This window comes from Varanus komodoensis, unplaced genomic scaffold, assembly GCF_004798865.1.
Source record: "Varanus komodoensis strain SLA01 unplaced genomic scaffold, ASM479886v1 scaffold5, whole genome shotgun sequence".
Classification (NCBI taxonomy): Eukaryota; Metazoa; Chordata; class Lepidosauria; order Squamata; family Varanidae; genus Varanus; species Varanus komodoensis.
Window position 1 is genome coordinate 10,993,526 of NW_025336087.1, and position 20,002 is coordinate 11,013,527.

Genomic DNA, 20,002 nt, shown 5'->3' on the forward strand with positions numbered 1-20,002 from the left:
TTTCTCTCCTCTGTCTTCATACTGTTCCTAATTTTATACGCTTCTGCTAGGACTTGCACTTACCCAAACTCAAAAGTACCAGGCTCTCTTCTGTTTTTCTTCATGTGGAAAATGTACTGCTTTTCTGATAATTTTAGTTGCACTTTTTCCTATACCTATTCCAACTTTGAAATTGGACAGCCAAAACAGCACACAGTATTCTCAGCACTGCCAGCCACATTTTTGTGTAATAGCATTATGCTGGATTGAGACTGAAATAGTTGCACTTAGTTCCCATTGAAATCAATGGGACCTGAGTTGCATCTAACATTTTGCATTGATTTCAGTGGGACCAAAGGGCCACTAACTGAATTGTGGTCCAGTCTATGGATACTTGTGGTTCAGTTTCTTTCTTAATACTCAGTATTGAATTTGCTTTTTTGTATTGTTGCATCCTTAGCAAGCATCACAAACCAGAGAGCTTTCTTGGAAAATTACAATCGGTTCCAACCCCATTAATGTATATTTAGAATTTTTTCCCTTTGGATTCAATTCTGTGCACAATTTCCTGCCGTAGGTCCCACTGAACACAGTGGAACTCACCTTTGAGTAAATACACATAGGATTGTACCATCAATTTTCACTTATTTTATGCTTTACAATTCTAAGTAATTTGATATTATTTACCTGCTTCTAATTCTGTTGACATTTATTACTATTATGAAACACCAAATCCAGTGCAGATTCATGGAGTGTCTCACACTGTTTTACCTCAGTTGTGAAAATTGCCCATTAGTTCCTACTGATGACTTCTGGTGCTCTAACCAGTGATCCACATGCCACAGGTTTATTGCTGACACTTGGCAAACCTGGCCTTGTGATTCACCTGTATGCAGATACATACTGCTGATTTCCTGGGGTGATAGGCAAGGGATCAAGGAAGGGAGAAAGGATGCAAGCAAGCTAGCTAGCTAGCTAGCTGGATTGTGAGTGTGCTTGCTGTCACATTTACAGAATTTGAGAAGGCAACTGGACTTTTTTTCTGTTGGTGCATTCAGACAGTAGATCCTCTTTCCTAGGGAGATTTCATTTACTTCCCTTCTTGTTGGCTTTCTGCTGCAGTAATCAGACCCTCCTATTTAGGAAAGCCTTTGGCCCGTAAAGTTTGGTCTCCACAGCGTGGCATTCCCAAAACTGGTATATAATCTTTCTGTCTCTCTCATATTTTTACTGCTGGTGTTTCTAACTAGTTTAATTTGTTGACTGGCGATTTTGCTTGATTTTCCTTCTACTCTGCTATTGTGTTAAACTGCCTGAGGAAGAATGAGGCATAACTGTTTTAATAAACAATAAGTACCCCTTTTGTATTGAGTTATACTATTTTTCCTCAGCAAGCTTTGTCCCTCTGTATATTTATTTCTAAGTTTGACAGTGCTTTCTCTTAATTTTTTTAAAGATAAGGGATGGAGGCTGATAAATCTATAATTTCTACTGCTTGGGTTTCTATGGCTTTCTCTGTGTAGAAAATCTGCACTGCGGGTATCAAAGAATGCCACTAGTGTAGGGATGGATTGTGAAGTGCAGGTGCTCATCAGTCTCCTTAGCCATGTTGCTATGGCACCATGCATTCAGTCAGCTCTGCTTTCCACATCAACAACCAATTCTTTGAGTGTTCATGTATAGTTGCAGCTGGTCTGGCCACCCCAATATTCTTTGCATTGCAACAGGGATAGACCCCAACTATCATTGCAGAGAAAATTCACTGCTTCTAGCTACTGGGAGAATTGTAGCTAAGCCTAGAGGGAACAGATACTTTAGTGTCAGGTGGGGTGCCAAACTACCACCTTGTGTAGGATGCCAGGATAGAGTGAGACAATGCTGAGCTGGTGAGACGCTAAGAAGGAGACACTGTTTCTGAGGTATGTGGGATTCAGGCCATGTGGTTGTGCCTCAGGCATATTCATACAAGAAATCTGAAGCGGTACAGGGTGTGGCAGGTGATGTCAGTGCCCCTTCAGGTCAAAAAGTATTGACAATGTGTCCCTGCATACTTTGGCTCTGCTGCATCATTGCAGCACACCTGCTGGATGGAATTACTGTCTCCTGTGCCTAGAAGGAGCCTGCACTGGTGACTGTCTTCACATGGGGACTGGGCTAATTATGTTATATTGAGAACAGTTCATGAGCTGGCAAGAGTTAGGTAGTTTTCCAGATTGCATTATTTCTGTTTCAAATGGTGTTCTTGCTCCCAGTTCCAGAGACTAAACCCCAAACTTCTGGAGAGAAAAGAAATCAATAGGCAAACGCTGGTGCAGTTTCAGAGCTGATTCAAAAGTACAGCCGAGTAAGTGATACAGTCCTAGTCATAAAACTATAGTGTTTCTGAATGCATACAGGCACCCACAGGTCAACATCTTCTTGTGCTTGGAAAGCCATTATCTCAAGGTAAAGACAAGTCTAGAATTTTTCCATTTGATATCTCCACTCCATGCTTGCTGACAATATGACATTTCCTTTTGAAAAGTGATCCCCAGATTCATCCACCTGTGGGACTATACCATTTCAAGCAGGTGGTACAGTCCCACAAGAGGACAGTATTACATCATAAATAGCACATTTGAGTATACTCTTGGTCTGCTCCATTATTTAAAGGTTCTTTTAAGAAGTGCATTAGACATAAGAGAAAGGAGAATAATGGATGAATATTCCATCCTTTTGTACAGATGTAACTGGAACAGGAAAACCATTGTTGGCAGAACTCTACTGAAATCTTGAACTAATGAGTGGAAACATTCTGGAAGCAATTATTTTACAAGCACAACTTTTTTTAAGGCCCTTTCCTTTTAGTTTTTTAAATGTTTCAGCAGAGCTGCATTTCTGTTGCGGATATCTGTGACAGCAAACACATATTAGAGCCCAGATGGTCATGGGACTATGAGCTTTAAAGCATTCTTTTTGGGAAATACTCCTTGGGTCACCAGTATTTGAGAATAGCTTATGATACGGTGGAGATTATATGAGGCTTCTTGGACCATTTTAATTTGTGTTTATTTTTTAAAAATCCATTATAGTCTTTTGCTTACTTTCAAGGCAGACATGAAACCATGATGCAAACAATGGAGGATCAGTTTTCCTAAGTGAAAAGGCACTGCAGTTGAAGGAGTGTTATTTTGATGTCCCTTCCCAACCTCTGTCTCTATGTGTAATTTGAATATATGCAAAGCACTGGTGTCTTTTGCCTAGGGCAGAACCTCATGGCATAAGTCCTGCATGTATTAGGAACCAGCTTTCCCACCAGCTTCAGTTGCCTAAACAGGCTTTATTTCATGCTCCTGCAGCTGGGCTTGCCCAAGACAATTTGCTGCCTGAGATGGAATAGCAAATGGCACACCCACACCACCCAAAGGGAAAGTGCCTAATACCTAAGGCTGACCAAGGACACAATACAGTGCATATACCTCTAAGCCTGGAGGATTATGGGCATGCCTTGTAAGGCAGAAGCATGGAGGTGATCTTCATAAAGGTGATCGCCACGATCCTCCTGCCTTGCAAATCGCATGCTTCAGATGGGAGGGAAGGAGGATGGAGCACCACCTGGATATGTCATACTCTGGCGGAACCAGTGTCCTACCATCCTCAACCCTTGGAATTCCCTTGTGACATCTTCTCCAAGATCATTCTGGAGATGCAGCTGGTACAGTTCCATCTGTACCAAGTACAGGTGGAAGGTGGGAAGGGGAATTGACATGTGAATCCCTATCAGAAGTCAGAACTGTTTTCCAACCTTGGAGGTGGAATCTAAATGACCCAGTGGCCCACTAGATGTTCTTTAGGGTTCATTTTATTGCTCTGCAAGTTATTTTGGCATTTGAGACAGAAAATTCTACAAGCACTGAGAGTAGAATAACAGCAGCTCAAAAAACTAACAATTTGCTGTCCTTTCATATTACGTAAAATCACTCTGCCTAATGATAGTGCTTGCTCTGTCCCTGAAGTGAGAACTGTTGTAGCCAGAAGTAGAAGTTTTATGTTAGTTGCTACAAGGCTATGTAATGGTTTCAAGCTCAGATGCATAATGACGTTGTGAACCACCAAGTCAAAAGCAGTATTTAAGCTTGACCTAAGGAAAGCATCTGCATAATGTTTCAGATTTTGAAATTGCTTAGCTGCTAAATAGTAGTGCAATTGTGTTACCTAAGTCAGTGGTTTTCAACCACCAGTCCATGGACCAGTGCCAGTCTGCAGATTTCCTGCCACTCCGTTGGGGTGGGGGCACATCCCACTCGCTGCAGAGCAGCACGGGGGCTGGCTGTGCTCCACCCCCTCTTCCCCGGTTGGCATCATGTTCAAGGGGGGTGCGCCAATGCTGCTGGGGTGGGAGGGGAGAGATGGCTTGGTGGGAGCCAGCTGGGAGCCACACCATGCCAATTTCAGTATTTGTTCTTGTGTTGGCATTTTTTGTTGCTCAGTTTCTGGTTGTTTTGGAGATCTGTCTGTCTGTCTGTCTGTCTTTCTTTCTTTCTTTCTTTCTTTCTTTCTTTCTTTCTTTCTTTCTTTCTTTCGTATTGTGTTTGGAAACTAATAAACATAATACTGTATTATGTGCATGGTGCTTTTTATTTCTGCCTCAGTGGTCCCCAAGGTGGCTTTCCTGTTTTCACTGGTCCAAGCGATGTTGAAAACCACTGACCTAAGTAGTGCACAAGGTTGAGGTTCAGTGTTTACTGAATACAAGAATAAAAGGAGGAAATGGATGTTGGATGATAAAAGAATAGTAGTGATACTGAAAACCCATTTGCTAAAAACCATAGAACAATACATTTTGAGCAAGGAATATGTATGTCTAGCTCAGCTAAAAGATAACTATATTAGAAAAATGGAAGAAGAAAATGCTTGCAGTTTTCAAGTGTTTCAGCAAACTCAATAAAGAAACAAAATGATGTGGTATAAGACTGGCAGTGAATTATGGTTTTTTTATTTATTAAATTTATAACCCACCCCATTAGCCATACAGCTCCCTGGGCGAATTACATTAATAAAATACAAAATAGAATACAAAATAAAATAAAATGCAGATTAAAATAAAATATAAAACAACAATTACAAATAAGAAACATTAAACCAATATAAGATACACCACAGTAATGACATACCCATAGTTAAAATGCTACTTAAAACAAGTTAACAATTTACTGTTGAAAATAAAAAGGTTTTCATCTGGCACCTAAAAGTCTGTAAAGAAGGTGTCAGGCAGACCTGTCTGGAGAGCTTGTTCCAGAGTCAGGGTGCCACTGCAGAAAAGGCCCTTCTTTGTGTTACCACCCTCCTTATTTCTTGAGGAGTGGGTTCCTTCAGAAGGACCTCAGATGCAGATCTAAGGTGCCAAGTAGGTTCATATGGGAAGAGGCGCTCCTTTAGATACCCTTGCCCCAAGCTGTTTAGAGCTTTAAACACCAGTCTTAGCACCTTGAATTGGGCTCAGAGCTCAGTAGGATCCAGTGAAGATGGTAGAGGACTGGCTTTTATGATCATATCTGGCAGTCTTCATTAACAATCTGGCTGACCTATTCTGGACTAATTGATGTTTCTGGACCATCTCCAAAGGAAGCCCCATGTAGAGCATGTTGCGATAATCTAGACAAGAGGTTACCAGTGTGTGGATAACTGTTGCCAGGTCCTGTCCAGATTTGGCTGCAGGAGAACCAGCAGGGTCGCACTCCCCTTGTCTTTCTCCTGGCATAGGTCATCCCAAAGGGCAACCAAGGCAGTTTCCATTCTGAATCCAGGTATGAATCCAATTGAAATGGATCATGATGATCCATTTCATCCAAGAGCGTGTGGAGTTGGCCAACCACCACCCTCTTGAATACCTTGCTCAGCACTGGTGTATAATTGCTTATGTCCCCTGGGTCCAAATCAGCCTTTTCCAGGAGTGGTCTTATAACAACCTCTTTCAACAAGGCTGGGATCACTCCTCTTAAGGAGACATTCACAGCCTCCGGGACCCAGGGGCATACCTCCTCTGCACTTTGTACAGTCAGCTATGATGGGCAAGGGTTGAGCATACAAGTAATATACAGGCCAGGTTGGCCCCCTCATCCATGATCAAATCATGGATGAGAAAGGCTTTATTTTGGACTGACCTGGCATTCAACAATAGCACCAACATGGCTGAAGGCAGGTTGATAAGGTTGCCAGGTTTCCGCAAGTCTGGAGGATGAGCAGAAGAGGTGATAGCCATTAATTATCTGTGATCTGTCAAACATGTTAAAGCAAAAGGTTTGGGCCACTTCTTTGTAGGATGCTTTAAAAACTCAAAAAGCTAATTTTATGAGTTCTAATATTTTACTTTTTTAAAAAGCCAAACTAACTGTTTTGATTGTCGCAAAAATAAACAGTGTTGAGCTGCATAGATTGTTACCTGCAAACCAAAACTCTTTCTATACAGTTTTAATCCAATGTTCATTCCTTCTCTGTACAAAGCTTACAGTTCAACTATCAAGATTTTGGCAACCCAACCCAAAAGCTGAATCATGCAATAACAATTACATAGCAAATAAGCTTGTTCTAGCAAGTTGCTTTTAAGACTCCATGGAAACTATACATTATAGATTTATAGAAAGGGATGGATGTGAATTTCATTTTGGACCATAACTTACCTTGTTCACACACCTGAATGTGTCTGCCTCTTTCTGAGCTTGTGTGAATTTTTTAATGCACATTTGGGAGGGGGATATGTGTACTTTCATGTTTTATGAGAAAGAAGAGTGTGTATTGGTGTACACTTTCCCCGTATTTTAAAGCATCTTGCAATTATGAACGGAAATTAGGTAAACTGATCTTTGAAGTGAAAATAACCGGTGGTCTTCTCACTGGTGGTTATATTTATGAGGAGCTGTCAGAGGGCCTTTTGTGGTAGCATGCCCACTTTGCAGACAGAAGTTTCCATTTCAATGCTAGATATCACCAGGTAGAACCGAGAAAGATTCTTGCCTGAAACCCTGGAGCACTTCTTCCAGTCAGTGTAGTGCATGATGCTGAGCTGAATGGACCCATCGTCCAACCTGGTAGGAAGCACTTTGATGGGTTCAAATGAGCTGTGTCCAGTGATGACAAATCTTGCAGTCCCATCAGGCTTGAAGTAGGCATTTGGTGTGTTGCACCATGGAAAAGGAAGGCAGAATGAACTGTTTCCCTTGCATAAACGTCATAGTACTGGGGGAACGGTGCAGTGAGAAAGATGTTCTATAAAACATTTGTCTTTTTATATGTTAATGAATGCTTTTTGGAAAAATAAACCATTCTGAAGTTACTGGTTGTTCCTCTCCCCTGTTCCATGTACGTGCAATTCTCTTTGTTTACTTTATCTGGTGTTTAAATGAGTACCATATTTGAATGTTTCCAATTAACCAATGGAACAATGTATTTTTCTCCTATATGTACTCCTGCTCTTGGTTATACTCCCATGTGCAAAGGACAAAATGTATACTCCAAGCTTTGAAAAGAAATCTGGGACTGGGGGAGGACAGAGAAATAATGTGGCTCTGGAAGTGAGTTATATCCATGTTCTCCAGAAAGGTTTGTAGCATTTTTGGAAGTAGTATAATGTTTTACTCTTCAGGCCCAACATGTCTCTTTTTTCATATGGATTGTAGCAAATATAAGCAGTTACATTTCATTCACTACATTCAGTATCTGCATAATATTGGGCACCTCAGCCTCAGGCATTTAAAGCAGCAAAGATATTGCGTATTTCAGCATGGCTGTATTTATTTCATCTCTTAAGAGATGGGTCCTTCACATATACCAGTCAAGACATAAAGACATATATAAAGAGGTCTATAGTCTAAAACTTGGCAGGGAGTAAACAGCAGAGGAAGGGAGGGAAGGGGAAGCAGAGATAAACTGGGAAGGAATATGTGGGTTTTTTAGATACACATGCATAGGCTTAATAGGCTCATGATTTTTATGTTTTTACAATGTGATTACAAATGTTGACTACAAACTTCCATTAAATGCTGAGGCATTTAGAATATTAATTTTTAAGAAGCAATGTATTGACTTAAAGATACATTAACAGGAAAGATTAAGAAATTAAGATAATTCCTAAAATACCTATATTAGACATGTGGCTTAAGAGGATATGGAATAAATGAGATATGGAGAACTTTTTTCACTGCAACAGCCAAATATAATGCTGGTCCTCTACCAGCTCCACTGGCTTCCAGTTGAAGGATGGGATAGAAATGTTTTATTAAATTCAATTAAATTTTTATTAAAATATCAGTTTCAGAAAGAACTAAGGGACACAGTCCATTGGGGCGGGTGGGGGGCAGGGTCAAAGATAAAGGGGACAGAGCTAAACCCAACATGAGTGAGACCAACAAGTGTTTTCTTACTTGTTTTAAAATTGCAGCAGTATCTGTGACCGCCAGCCAAGGACATTTTCCATTCTGTAAAGCACAGGGCAATGCATGTCTACTCAGAAGTGCACACCATTGAATTCAATTGAGTCTAATCCCTAGTAAGTAAATGTAGGCTACAGGATTATCATCCTGGATTTACACTTTCAAAATTCAAAGTCAACCATCATTCAGTCTGAATTACTCTTAAGAAAATAGGAATGCCTTCCAACAAATGGGAAAAACTTTTGTACTGAGAAGTAAGCATGAATCACAACCCACAGTCAGAGCTCCTCCTCCTCCTATGAAAAGAAAACACTAATGTATATATAATATTTCAGCTTTACGAACATATTTGAGTGGGCGTTCTCTCTCTCTTTCTCGCTGTCTGCATAAGGAAAAGGAGGGCTGTTATTTGCTCCGGCTGCAGATGTGTGTGTAAGAAGCCCATCGGCATAAAGTGGGGTGGGGGAGTGATGGTGGCTTGTGGACTTGTGGCTGTCCTCATCTCTTTGGAGTCCTGTTTGTCTACATACTCTTCCCCAGGTTAATGCAGCTGCTGCCACTGCCTCTAGGAAAAAGCTCTGATCTTCCATGGTAAATTCAGCACTGGATGCCACAAAAAGGGGCCAAGGAATGGGCATGAAGCCTGCAGAGCTCCTGTGGCCCATCCCTGGGTATAGCTACTTCATCAACTTAAAATCTTGGCTGGGTTATATAATCATGACTGATGTAGAAACAAGGGATGGTGCATTAATCAGTTAATTTTCAAAACAGCCTCCTATATAAGATTTTACTAGCATGGGATCACTTAGAAGTTTCCCAAATAGGGGGATACATAGAAATCACAAAGTTTTACCTGTGTAACTGTGCCCAGTTACAAATATTTCCCCATGTTAGGAACCAAAACAGGTGCTAAGAAATGCCCCTGTGATGCGTCTCAGGTGTTGTGCAGGTGGCTCAGGTGTTGTGGTTTGTCTGAGCCAATTCCATAGGCATGACTGCCAAGCAGACCACAAGAAGAACAGATGTTGCTGATGAATAACTCTGTTTTGTCAGTCATAATGTGCTGGCAGTCACAATCATGTAATAATCTTCCACACTGTTAGCAAAGACTTTCTTTTTTGCTCATGGTCAGTGAAGGGTGGCAAGCAAAAAAGGCTTGCCTGAGGAAACTAAGCTCATATGACAAGCTTTTTGGAATAAGTGATTGGACATGACTCAACTTTGAAATGAAGTATTACATTTACATGGTTTCGGTCTCCCCCACAGTTTCTTTCCAGTCCCCAAATTGTACTGCCTGCACCTTGGCACAGAAGCCCACAAGTACGCTGGAATATAGAATGCCTCAACTTTTGTGGCTGGGGTTTTACTAAATACTGTGTTGCACCAAAGTTATGTACTCTCTGATCACTTGCCATATAGGAAAAAAAGAGAAAACCCTTCTCAGCATGGTTCTCTCTCATCATCTTAATCACAGACTAAAAAATGAATGCATTTGGTTAGTTTCCTGGGCTCTTTTTTAATATGCATACTGCCTATTTATAGCTCATCCCGTTATGGTTTTGCCAATGATGCTTATTACTGGTGCTTTAATTGAAGGAGTGAGTGAATGAGCATAAGAAGTATAAATAATGGGCCCTCAATAAAAAAAAGTTGTTGCCCAGCCAGTTGTATAGAATTGCAATCACGGTTACATTTTAAAATCTCTATCAAAATTCATTCTTTTATCTCCAGTGTACAATGCAGTGTCATATATACTTGAAAGCAAACTCTACTCACTTTCAATGGGACTTGCTTCCAGGTATGTGCGTATAGGATTGTAGTCCCAAACTTTTAATTATTTAAGATAGGTATGCACAAACAACAGCCTTACAAAGCAGCAAGAGCAACAGCAAGAATTGACAAGAATGCCCTGGAGCTGCATTTCCTCATCTTTACAACTCCTTGTTCACCTGCCTCTATGAGATGCTACAATCCACTTATTTTTTGCCTGCCAAACAAGCAAATGCTAGTGATGATGAGAAAGTAGATTACAAGACATGGCAGCTGGTGTTGGTGAAAAGGTAGGCTTAGTGAGGGAAGGGTCCAGGGGCCCTCCAAACCTGGAGCAGGCACTGCATACAAGAGGTTGACTTCAGTTCTGTCCACTTATATAGCGTAAGCCAAGGAAGCTGCTGGAAAAAGTAGCATTTTGTGCCAAAGGATCTTATTAAACTAAATTCGAAGAGCTAGCAAAGCAAGGGAGCTTTTATGGGGGAATGAAGTTTAAGAAATATAGCTACCTCTACTTAAACTCTGTTGCAGTTAGGGATGAGCAGCTAGGCCAAAAGGGTTATGATTTTAGATCAGGTACTTCTTAGATAGCAAGCTTGAAAGTCTGGTTTGGCATTCTTTTTCTTCTGCTCTGTACCTCCACTCAAAAATAGATATAGGCTGTCATGAAACATTTTAAAAATAAATTATGGCCACACTATATTGTCTGTGATGTTTGCCTTGCTAAATTGAAATTCAAAAAGTTTGAATCAATTTGGAACAAGTCATAAAGAATGTACACAAAATGATGAAAGATTTGGATTTTCCAGCTCAGATAATAAATACCATGTGCGGTGCTTTACCTCATGATTTTTAAAGTCAGCTTGTGTCTGGCAATCTTTGCCTTTCATTCTTGTCCCATGTTGAAAGAGGAGCAGCAAAACTGGCAAAAGTATAATGAAATTTACAGAGATCAAGGAAAAACATAAACCAGTGTAATTTACCCTGGAAGTTTAGAGTGGGTTGGAATGGCTTATTTTACAGTTATAAACAGTGTGGGAAAGTGCCTCTTCTAAGAGAGCATATCAGATCTCATGGAAATATTTAATCACCCGTACTTTTCAAAACGGAGCTTTTCTTCATAAATGACTTCACTCACCACCTAATAAAATACTGCATGTGTAGTTAAGGGTACAGATGAATTGCCTATTGTCAGAAGGTGGGAGGAAACCCCAGCCCATCTTGTGCTAGCCTTACGCAAAGCACCATCTCATAAAGCTAACTGCCATTGCAATATGGAGTGATGAGAAGAAGAAAAGATTGACCTACCTTGCATACTCATAGCAAGGGTTGCTCTGGGACATGAGGTGCTTGGAGCAATCTGAAGTGTATGTAACTGCTAAGGTTCAGTTATATTTCCGGACTGTTAGAGCAGTACGGCAATGGAGCCAATTACCTAAGGAGGTTGTGGGCTCTTCCACACTGGAGGCATTCCAGATGCAACTGGACAGCCATCTGAGAGGGATGGTTTAACTGGGAGTCCTGCACTGAGCAGGGCATTGGACCTGATGGCCCTCTGGTCCCTTCCAATTCTACTATTCGATGATTCTGTATCATTTAATGCAGCTTTGTATTCAGGCATTGCTATGGTCACCATAGGTAACAAGGAATTTCATGCAGGCAAATTAGCAGGTTGATGGAAAAAGGACAAAGTTGTTCCTATTCTGCATCCAGCATACAAATTGGGTGGGCTGCAAGAGAGAGAGAGGAGGAAGAAATGTGCTGAGCTATTACAGGGCTGATGGATTCCTCTATCCCTCCTCTGCCAGCACAATGGGCTGGTCAGGAATCTTGTTAGGATTGGGTTTGTTTTGTTTTGTTTTTTGTTTTGCAGGCTAGTAGCATTTGTGGATTTGTTTTTAAGGCAGTTTTAATGCCCTTCATGGCTTAGGACTAAGAAAGCCCAAGGGACCATCTTTTCCTGAATGATGGACTCCCAGGACACAAAGTTTATAATTAGGAGAAACCTCTTTATGTACCTGGCCCCAGTCCAAGAAGCACTGGATGGCAGGATGGCTTTCTCAGCTGTGGCTAAGAGTCACAGGAAGATCACCCACTCTTTGGGATTCCCTGCCACAGGAGAGCTATAGGGCCTCACTCAGCAGAATGAAGTGGGGAGTCTCTGAGCGTAGAGGAACTGCCTTACCATATTTTGAAGGAAGTGGAGTAATATACATTAGTTCCACTCACAAGACCAGTAAGTCCAGTGCCGCAAATTGCCTAACTGTACTACTAACTCTACCCTCTTTCTTTGATGGTATATCACTGAGGAGTTATTTTTGTTCAGGTTGGTCAAGGTGGATATTTATTTTCTGGTTTATCTCTGTTTTATAGTTTGGCTGGTTTATCAACCGCTTTTGCATATTTTAGTAGATTTTGTTTAGCTTTACATTTCTTTTGTAAATTGAACTAGAAAAGCAGGCTAGAAAATTTCTTAATAAATCAAGAATAACAATTTCCCTTGTGAAACTGGAAAGTTTAGGATTATTAAGAATTGTATAGAGTATGGCCTTGTGTGTGCATTTTTCTAGCAGATTCTTGAAATTGTGGTTAGCCTGGGTTGCATCCATCCTATAAGTCTGGAGGCTTGGGAACATATGTTCATTATAATATTTACATTATTGGCAGGACCATATTAAAGGCTGAACCATGTACTCAGGCCTCACACATTGCTGATTATCAGACTTGCTTCCTTTTCTGCCAGGCTGCAGGCAAAGAAGTGTAAGTCTGTATATGCAAGAGTTTCCGGCAGCTGTCAGGTATGCACACAGTGCTTAGATGTATGAACACCTTACACAAACAAGCGTCTTCTAAATGAGGTTTTAGGCACAGAGCTAGCTTCACCTTTCCTGATGTGGTATCTTCCAGATGTTTAGAACAACTCCTGGCCAGCAGAACTAGTGGTCAAGGGTTATGGGAGCTACAGTTGAAAAAATAAGGTGGGAATTGAGTTGGGGAAGACTGAGCTAGATGTTTAAACTTTAAAAATATGCTGATTTCCATACCAGTTATCAGGGCTGTTGTCAGGTTTGGTGAGGCTATTGACACCATGCCCATGTGTATGATCCTTGGCATGAGGGGCTCCATGGTGGGTTCCGCAGTATGGTCAGTTCCCTATCCCTGCATTACCTAGGCAGGGTTGTGTGGGTGCAGCAGCATTGCAAAAATCTATCCTGACATTTTTGCTGTAGGCACCTGCCCTGGAGGCATTGCAGTAAATTGTGGTATGAGCCAGGCCTGTGAGATGAAGCAGAATAGTGCTAAGAAGACTGCCACCAGGCCCAAGTGGCTGTAGCCAGCATTGTGAGCCAGTGACAAGTCATAGGTAGTCCCTCCCGTGAGCTGGGTTGTTAGTATCTGCCCAACTGCACTGAGACCTGGGACAGGGCCTGACAGTAGCCTTGGGCAGATGATGTGATGGTAATAGGGCCAATCAAAGGGTAGATCAAGGGAATAGGAATTCAGCCTGTGCTGGATGGCTCTACACTCCCACCGAAGACTCAGGCTCACAGTTTGGATGGGGTCTTGGACTTAGATCTGGATGCTCAGGTCTGAATGATAGCCAGGAGTACGCTTGCATGACTGAGGCTGGTGTGCCAACTGCACCTGTTACTAGAAATGTCTGAACACACAGACACACGTGCCTTAGCTACATCCCATTTAGACTACTGTAATGCACTCTGTATGGGGAGCAGAACAGTTCAGAACCACAGCTGGTACACAATGCTGCAGCCAGACAAGGAGCCTGTGAATCCCTTGTTACAGCAGCATCACTGGCTACTGGTCTTTTTCTGGGCAGAAGTCAAAGTGTTGGTTACCTAAAAGCCCATATGGTTTGGAGCCAGGCCTCTTGAAAGACTACCTCCTGCCATATCAGTCTGTCCAGTTCTTATCTTCTCTAGAGTTCCTCCTTTCAAGACCACCATGCATGGCCCCTAAAGAATAAACATAAACTCAAGGTATAAGACTTACACAGAAGTCCCACAGTATGTTTAGCCTCACTGTGAGCCATTTTCCTGCCTGCTTTGCAAGTAGTAGTGTGGCAATATATTTTATCAAATCCAATGATGCGCCAGCCAGTTACCTGTCCAATTTCCTATGTTTCTGGTGTGCTCCCCAGGAACTATAGGGGAAGGTGTCTTAGTTACATCCCCAGAGGATTTTAGCTAATCTGTACTATCCAGAAACATCTCTTTTTTCAAGGGTTGGGGAAATGACTATGTTTGTGTGGAATGTGGTTAGCAGTCCCAGAGCTCTACAATGTTTTTCTGTCTTTATCCAAGTGTACTGTAGGTATTTCTTATGACACGTGTCACAGATTCACAACACTGGGCATTGGCTGCCAGCTAATTCTATTGTAAAGGCAAACAGTATGATTGCATGGATGGGTATAACTTCAGTCTTCCATTCCATTTTAGGTGCCTATAGCAGCCACAGAACTTCACTGCAGAATAATTATTTTTCATGGACAGATTCCATTTTCAATACCTCCATACATGCTGCAATTCGACATGGAAGGTGGAAACTACTCACAGGCAATCCAGGTTAATTTTTTTTTCCTCTATGTGGGTAAAGGAGAATTTTGTTGGGTTCACATTTTGATAAAAACATACCAAATGTATACTTCCCAAAACAATGGTAACTGAAATGCATTTTTCTGTCAGCATTCACACTTTTCCAAATTTTGCAATGCATTTCTCTAAACAAAAATGCCCATAAAAATGTGTTTATTAGAAAAATGTACAAGCAAAAATCTGAAAAAATACAGAACAGCAGCATATTAAGGAAAATGCCTCACAAAAATTGATATAGTAGCAAAAATGTGTGTATAATGAAAATCTGTACCAAAGTGCATGTGAATTTTTGTGTGGAATTTTAGAAATTCAAGCTGTGAAAACTAATTGGGACAAAATTATGACTGGAAACAGAGAAACAGAAAACTGAAATTGAAAGATTTATCTATAGCCATTCCTCCTCTCCTCAGGTTTCCTAGATTACATTTATCAGTAATTTCTGTACTCAGTTTTTGAACCATTTTTTTACTATACTGTTCTTGATATCAATTGAAGGGTTAAAGAAAGAGCTGATTTACTGGTAGAGATTATCAGTGATCCTGTACGTCAGGCTTAAAGAAGGGGATGACTAAACAAGCATTCCTGCAATAACCATCACAGCATACTCTGCTTGGGTGGCCAGCCACTTCTACCTGGAAAATGTATAGTTTTTTATTATTTTAAGTGGGAATACCCTCCCTAAATGCACTGTGTGTCTAGACACAGTATGCTAAGCCACTGAAAGAGCAGTCCTGCTTTCCCACTAGAATCAACACAAGCATAGGAGGAAGCTGCTGAGGTCTGCTTCATATCACCCTCTCATCCTGGTGAGCAGTGGCCACACACAGCAAAGGGAGCTTGTGCCACCCAAAATGGCAGACAGGGATATGGTGAAGGGGAAGAAGAAGAGTTGAATTCAGCAGGATGAAGGTGAAGCTGACTTCTTTCCCCCTTCACTGCATCCCTCCCTGCTCCCATGCCTTTGCCTGGTGGGGAACCCACAGGCACCCTACCAAACGAAGATGGGGAGAAGCTACTTTCCCTTAGGTCTACCTGGAAGTACACCTAAGAGGAAAGCACCACCCCTCCTCCTTACTTTGCTATGCACCAGAATCATGCAGGTGAGTGATGGTTATGCACAGCAAGGACAAGGGTGGGTGGGCAGCTTGGGATTTTCCTTTGCTTGGCACCACCACCATTCACCTGAGCAGTGGCTATGCACAGTGAATGAAGCCTGTGATAGCTGTCCAGAAATGCCAACTGGGCACTTCCTGGCAGCTATCATCCTTGCTTCAGTCCTTTCAGTGCACCTGCATGTTGTCCCCGGGATTCTAGTGGGAAGACTGAGGGGGGAGCAGGGGGAGGTGGTTCCTCTGGAGCCCTGCTCTGCTCAATTGTTTATTGGGAAGAGTGGAGCTCCCAGGCAACTTTAAGCCTAGGGTAGCTATATAGCTACCCTGAGCCTAAAGTGTCATCTGAGCACACCCACTATTTTCTTAGCATGTGCCAGTTGAAGCAATATGGGACATGCCTGCAAGGAGCTTTACTTGCTAGTAAGAATGTCATTGATCTGTTTAAGCCTTGAGCTAGAGTTGTTATTTCTGATATGTAAGTTTGCTTTCATGCTAGTGCTTATTTATTTATTGAACATACTTCAGTACCACTCCAGGGTACTTTGCAGTAAGAAATCAAAATAATTGTGGCTAAAAGAACTTTTAAAAAAACACAAATATTCTTTCCAAATTAATTCCAACTTCAAAACCAAGTCAGGCAAGAGAATGGATGTCTCGATAAAGTGTGTGAAATATAGCTTCTTTTTCCATCAGATGTTTAAAAAAACATTTAAAATGCTGGGCAGAACAATCCTATGGCCCTGAGACAGTGTCCAGATAGCCATAGGATATTTTGCATTCCCATCTATGAGGTCAGAAACTTGCTCTGAACTTGTAGCTGGGAACCTGTGCTCAGATCCTGTTCCTTTCCCCACAGCTGGTGAGGAAGAAACGCACTGCTGCTCCCCTGAAGTCATAACAGTGAGCTCAGAGAAGGGCTTTTGGGGCCATTCAGGGGGTGAGGAAACCACTGTAGCCAAGATAGAACTTATCCTGCTGGCACCTCTCCCAAGATCATAGGATTATGGGCACCCCCATAGAATTACTCCCTAAGAGAATAAAAAATGTCTTAACATGAACCTTAAAAGACAGTGTGAGTAAATAGAAGTAAAGGACAAAATTGGGAATTCCATAACTAAGTGCCAACTATCAAAAAGTGCTCTCTTCTTACCACTCCCTTAAAAACTGTTGGTGGTAGTGCTCTGAAAAGGACTTCAGTAGAAGAGCTTCTCTCCTGTGAAGGTTAATGCAGGAGATAGTTGTCTTTAAGGTACTGTTCTTAGGAAAAAACAAATCTCCTTCAATTTTTGTAACATTCATATTTTTCTCAAACACAATTTGTTCTGTCCCTTTTCCTTTTTAAATGTACGTGTGAGTGTGTTTTAAGTTCACACCAAAATTCATATGTGTTTTGGCATGCAATTTTCCATAATAAAAACATTTGTATAGCATTATTCCTTAAGCCTTTTGTATGCAATTTTCCCTACTGTGTGCATTTTTTATTTAATTTTGCATTGCAAAATTCAGAGTAGTACAGAAATTGAAGAATAACTGCATTTCATTTCATGTATTTGTTTGGGAAATGCAAATTAAATTGATTTGTATTAAATTGCAAACTAAATTCACTTCAGTCTCTTCCTTTCCACCTGGAATAATGTAGTTTGTTGCTCTTGTCACAGTTCCTCTGCTGGGTATGTTCTAAACATGTGTAAAAAGCAATTCAAGAATAAATGAGTAGCAGGAAAAGATAGGGGGGAAATCTAAGCAAAGCAAAAAGCAATGAGAAGCAGCTAAACATTTCTGTTTCAGTGAAACCTTCATACATTTTATATCAGGAACTGTTCTTATTCATATTAATGTCTAATTCCTCTTCAAAGTGCCTGGTACTCTCTTGTTCAGTTGGCAGAACTCAACAGAAAACCACATTTCAAGTGGCAAGTTTTAATTCTACTTTTCTAAAATTAAATAAGCCAGATCTGTGAACATTCTGAAAACAAATTCTGGGGCTAATGGTGCCCCAAAATAACCTTTGGTCCTCTTTGTTCCTGTATATAGGCTGCAGTCACTGGTTTCCACCACCAACTTTATTCAATGAATCGAAGACTCTGTCATCTCACCCAGTGACAAAGAAAGTTTGGCTTTATGACATTGTTGAGGATGCTGAGGAAAGAAATGATTTGTCAGAACAATATCCTAGTATTGTGGAAAAGCTCCTCAGACGTCTGCAGCACTACTATAAGAACTCTGTCCCCGTGTTCTACCCCGATAATGATCCACGATGTGACCCAGAGGCAACTGGAGCATGGGGGCCATGGATGTAGGAAACTACATAGCCGTCTGAGGAACACATTTGAATTTGAAGTGCAGCTGTGAAGCTGATTACCATGTTACATTTGTGTATGTAAAATGTATATGTCTTCGTATACATGTGTACCAAAATGTTCCATGGGAAAATTCCCTGTAGACTAGCCTTTTCCATCCTGGCATGACCAGGTGTGTTGAACTACAACTCCCACAATCCCAGGAACAGGAATGGTATCCCAACACATCTGGAAATTACCAGGATGGGGAAAGATGAAGACTCAGGGATACAGAAAGCTACTTCCAACCCCATTTGTTTAACTCCTGTAGCTTCACTTTCAGTCCATTGATTCATCTTTGACTGAAAAGTAGCTGGGCTGGGGTGAAATCTAGTTTCAGTTTGTATTGTGCTTGAAGTTCTATTCAAATCATAAATTTACCATTTGGATGTTAGTTTTTGTCCATGACTTATCTTCAAAGCAGAGGTTAAAATGATACTGGCTTCCCAAAATTGCTGTCCAGCTGGGAAACATTATTTCAGTTGGAGAGCTCTGAGTCATGGGGTGGGGGGCAGGGCCATCTAAATCCTTTCACATTTGAAGTCAGAAGCCTGATTTTATACTTGCTAGCAGCCAGCTTTTGTTGGATGCTGACAGAGTTGTAAAGAAAAGAGAAAGAAATGAATTGTTGGATTCTCATGGCATTATCTTTTTTCACCTTCACCTTATCAGTCTCTCAAATAGAAGCATTCCAAAATCTCCATGACTATAACCTCCTACTTGCTAAACATGTATCAGGGCTCACATCAGCCTTACTTCAAAATGGTTTCAGGTCTGTAACAAGAACCATGCAATTCTAAGCTTGGATTTAGCATTTTGATTTCTGCTCATGCAATGGAACTTCTGTTGGCATAATGGAAGCTTTCAGTCCTCTGCTCTTCCTTGAAACCACCAGTGTGCTCCTCAAAATTGTTCTGGAAGGTTCCCAACCCTCCAGAGAAGATTTGGGGACATGGAGGGGTCTGCAGAGGGAAATGAAATCCATTCTATCCAGTTTTCCTTCTGCTAACTGAAATATATCATTGGATCAAAGTCACATGTATGTTTACTCAGAAGTCTGTAAATCTTCAAAAGGCTTTTGACAAAGTCCTTCATCAAAGGTTGCTAAAAAAACTTAGCTGCTATGGAATAAAAGGACAGGCTTCTTATGGATCTGTATCTAGTTTAAATACAGGAAGCAGAGAGTAGGAATAAATGACAGTTCTCACAATTGACAGATGTGGACAGGGGGTCTCCCAAGGATTTATAATGGGTAAGTATTAACTTGTTCATAAATCATCAGCAGGGGATCTCTCCAGAATAAATGAATGGTCAATAACCTTCATTGTGTACAAACCTGACTGATTTCCAGTGGAAAAGAAATTGTAGGTAGAATAATTTCTTCCTCCACCTGCATACCTTTTGGTGCTGCCAAATTTGCTCTGGAATATTGGAGGATCTAGAACAGATTTTCAAAGTGTGGAGGGGCTGCAATGAGTGTAAAGATTAGGTTTCCTTCTCTCAAAATATAGGTTCCAAGCTAGGAGGCTCAGACTCTGAAGATAGTCTAGAAGAAACAGAGGAGGGGGTTGAATGTGTTACTGAAATGCAGTGGTGAGAACCAGTCTGCCTCTGGTTTGACAAGAGACACTGGAAGAAGGAGCATCAGAGGGGTGTGAATTCATCAATCTAGTGGTTCCTTGTCAAGCCAAACAAATGGACCAATTAAGTATTGTCTGGTGCTCCCAGCTTTTGGAGGAGAAAGGAGGAAATAGGGTTGGGATCAGCTCTTGACATGGGCA

The 20,002-nt window shown here is 41.2% G+C and overlaps 1 protein-coding gene across 1 annotated transcript in view; it reads left to right on the forward strand.

Moving 5' to 3' along the window:
• The window catches only part of ARSB (arylsulfatase B), a 78,812-nt gene extending 59,443 nt beyond the window's left edge, over positions 1-19,369 (forward strand). Inside the window, exons 7-8 of the mRNA XM_044446377.1 lie at positions 14,615-14,740; positions 17,917-19,369. Coding sequence (XP_044302312.1) covers positions 14,615-14,740; positions 17,917-18,182 — 392 coding nt within the window. The 3' untranslated portion in view covers positions 18,183-19,369. The remainder of the gene's footprint in view (positions 1-14,614; positions 14,741-17,916) is intronic.
• The last annotated feature ends 633 nt before the right edge of the window (positions 19,370-20,002 follow it).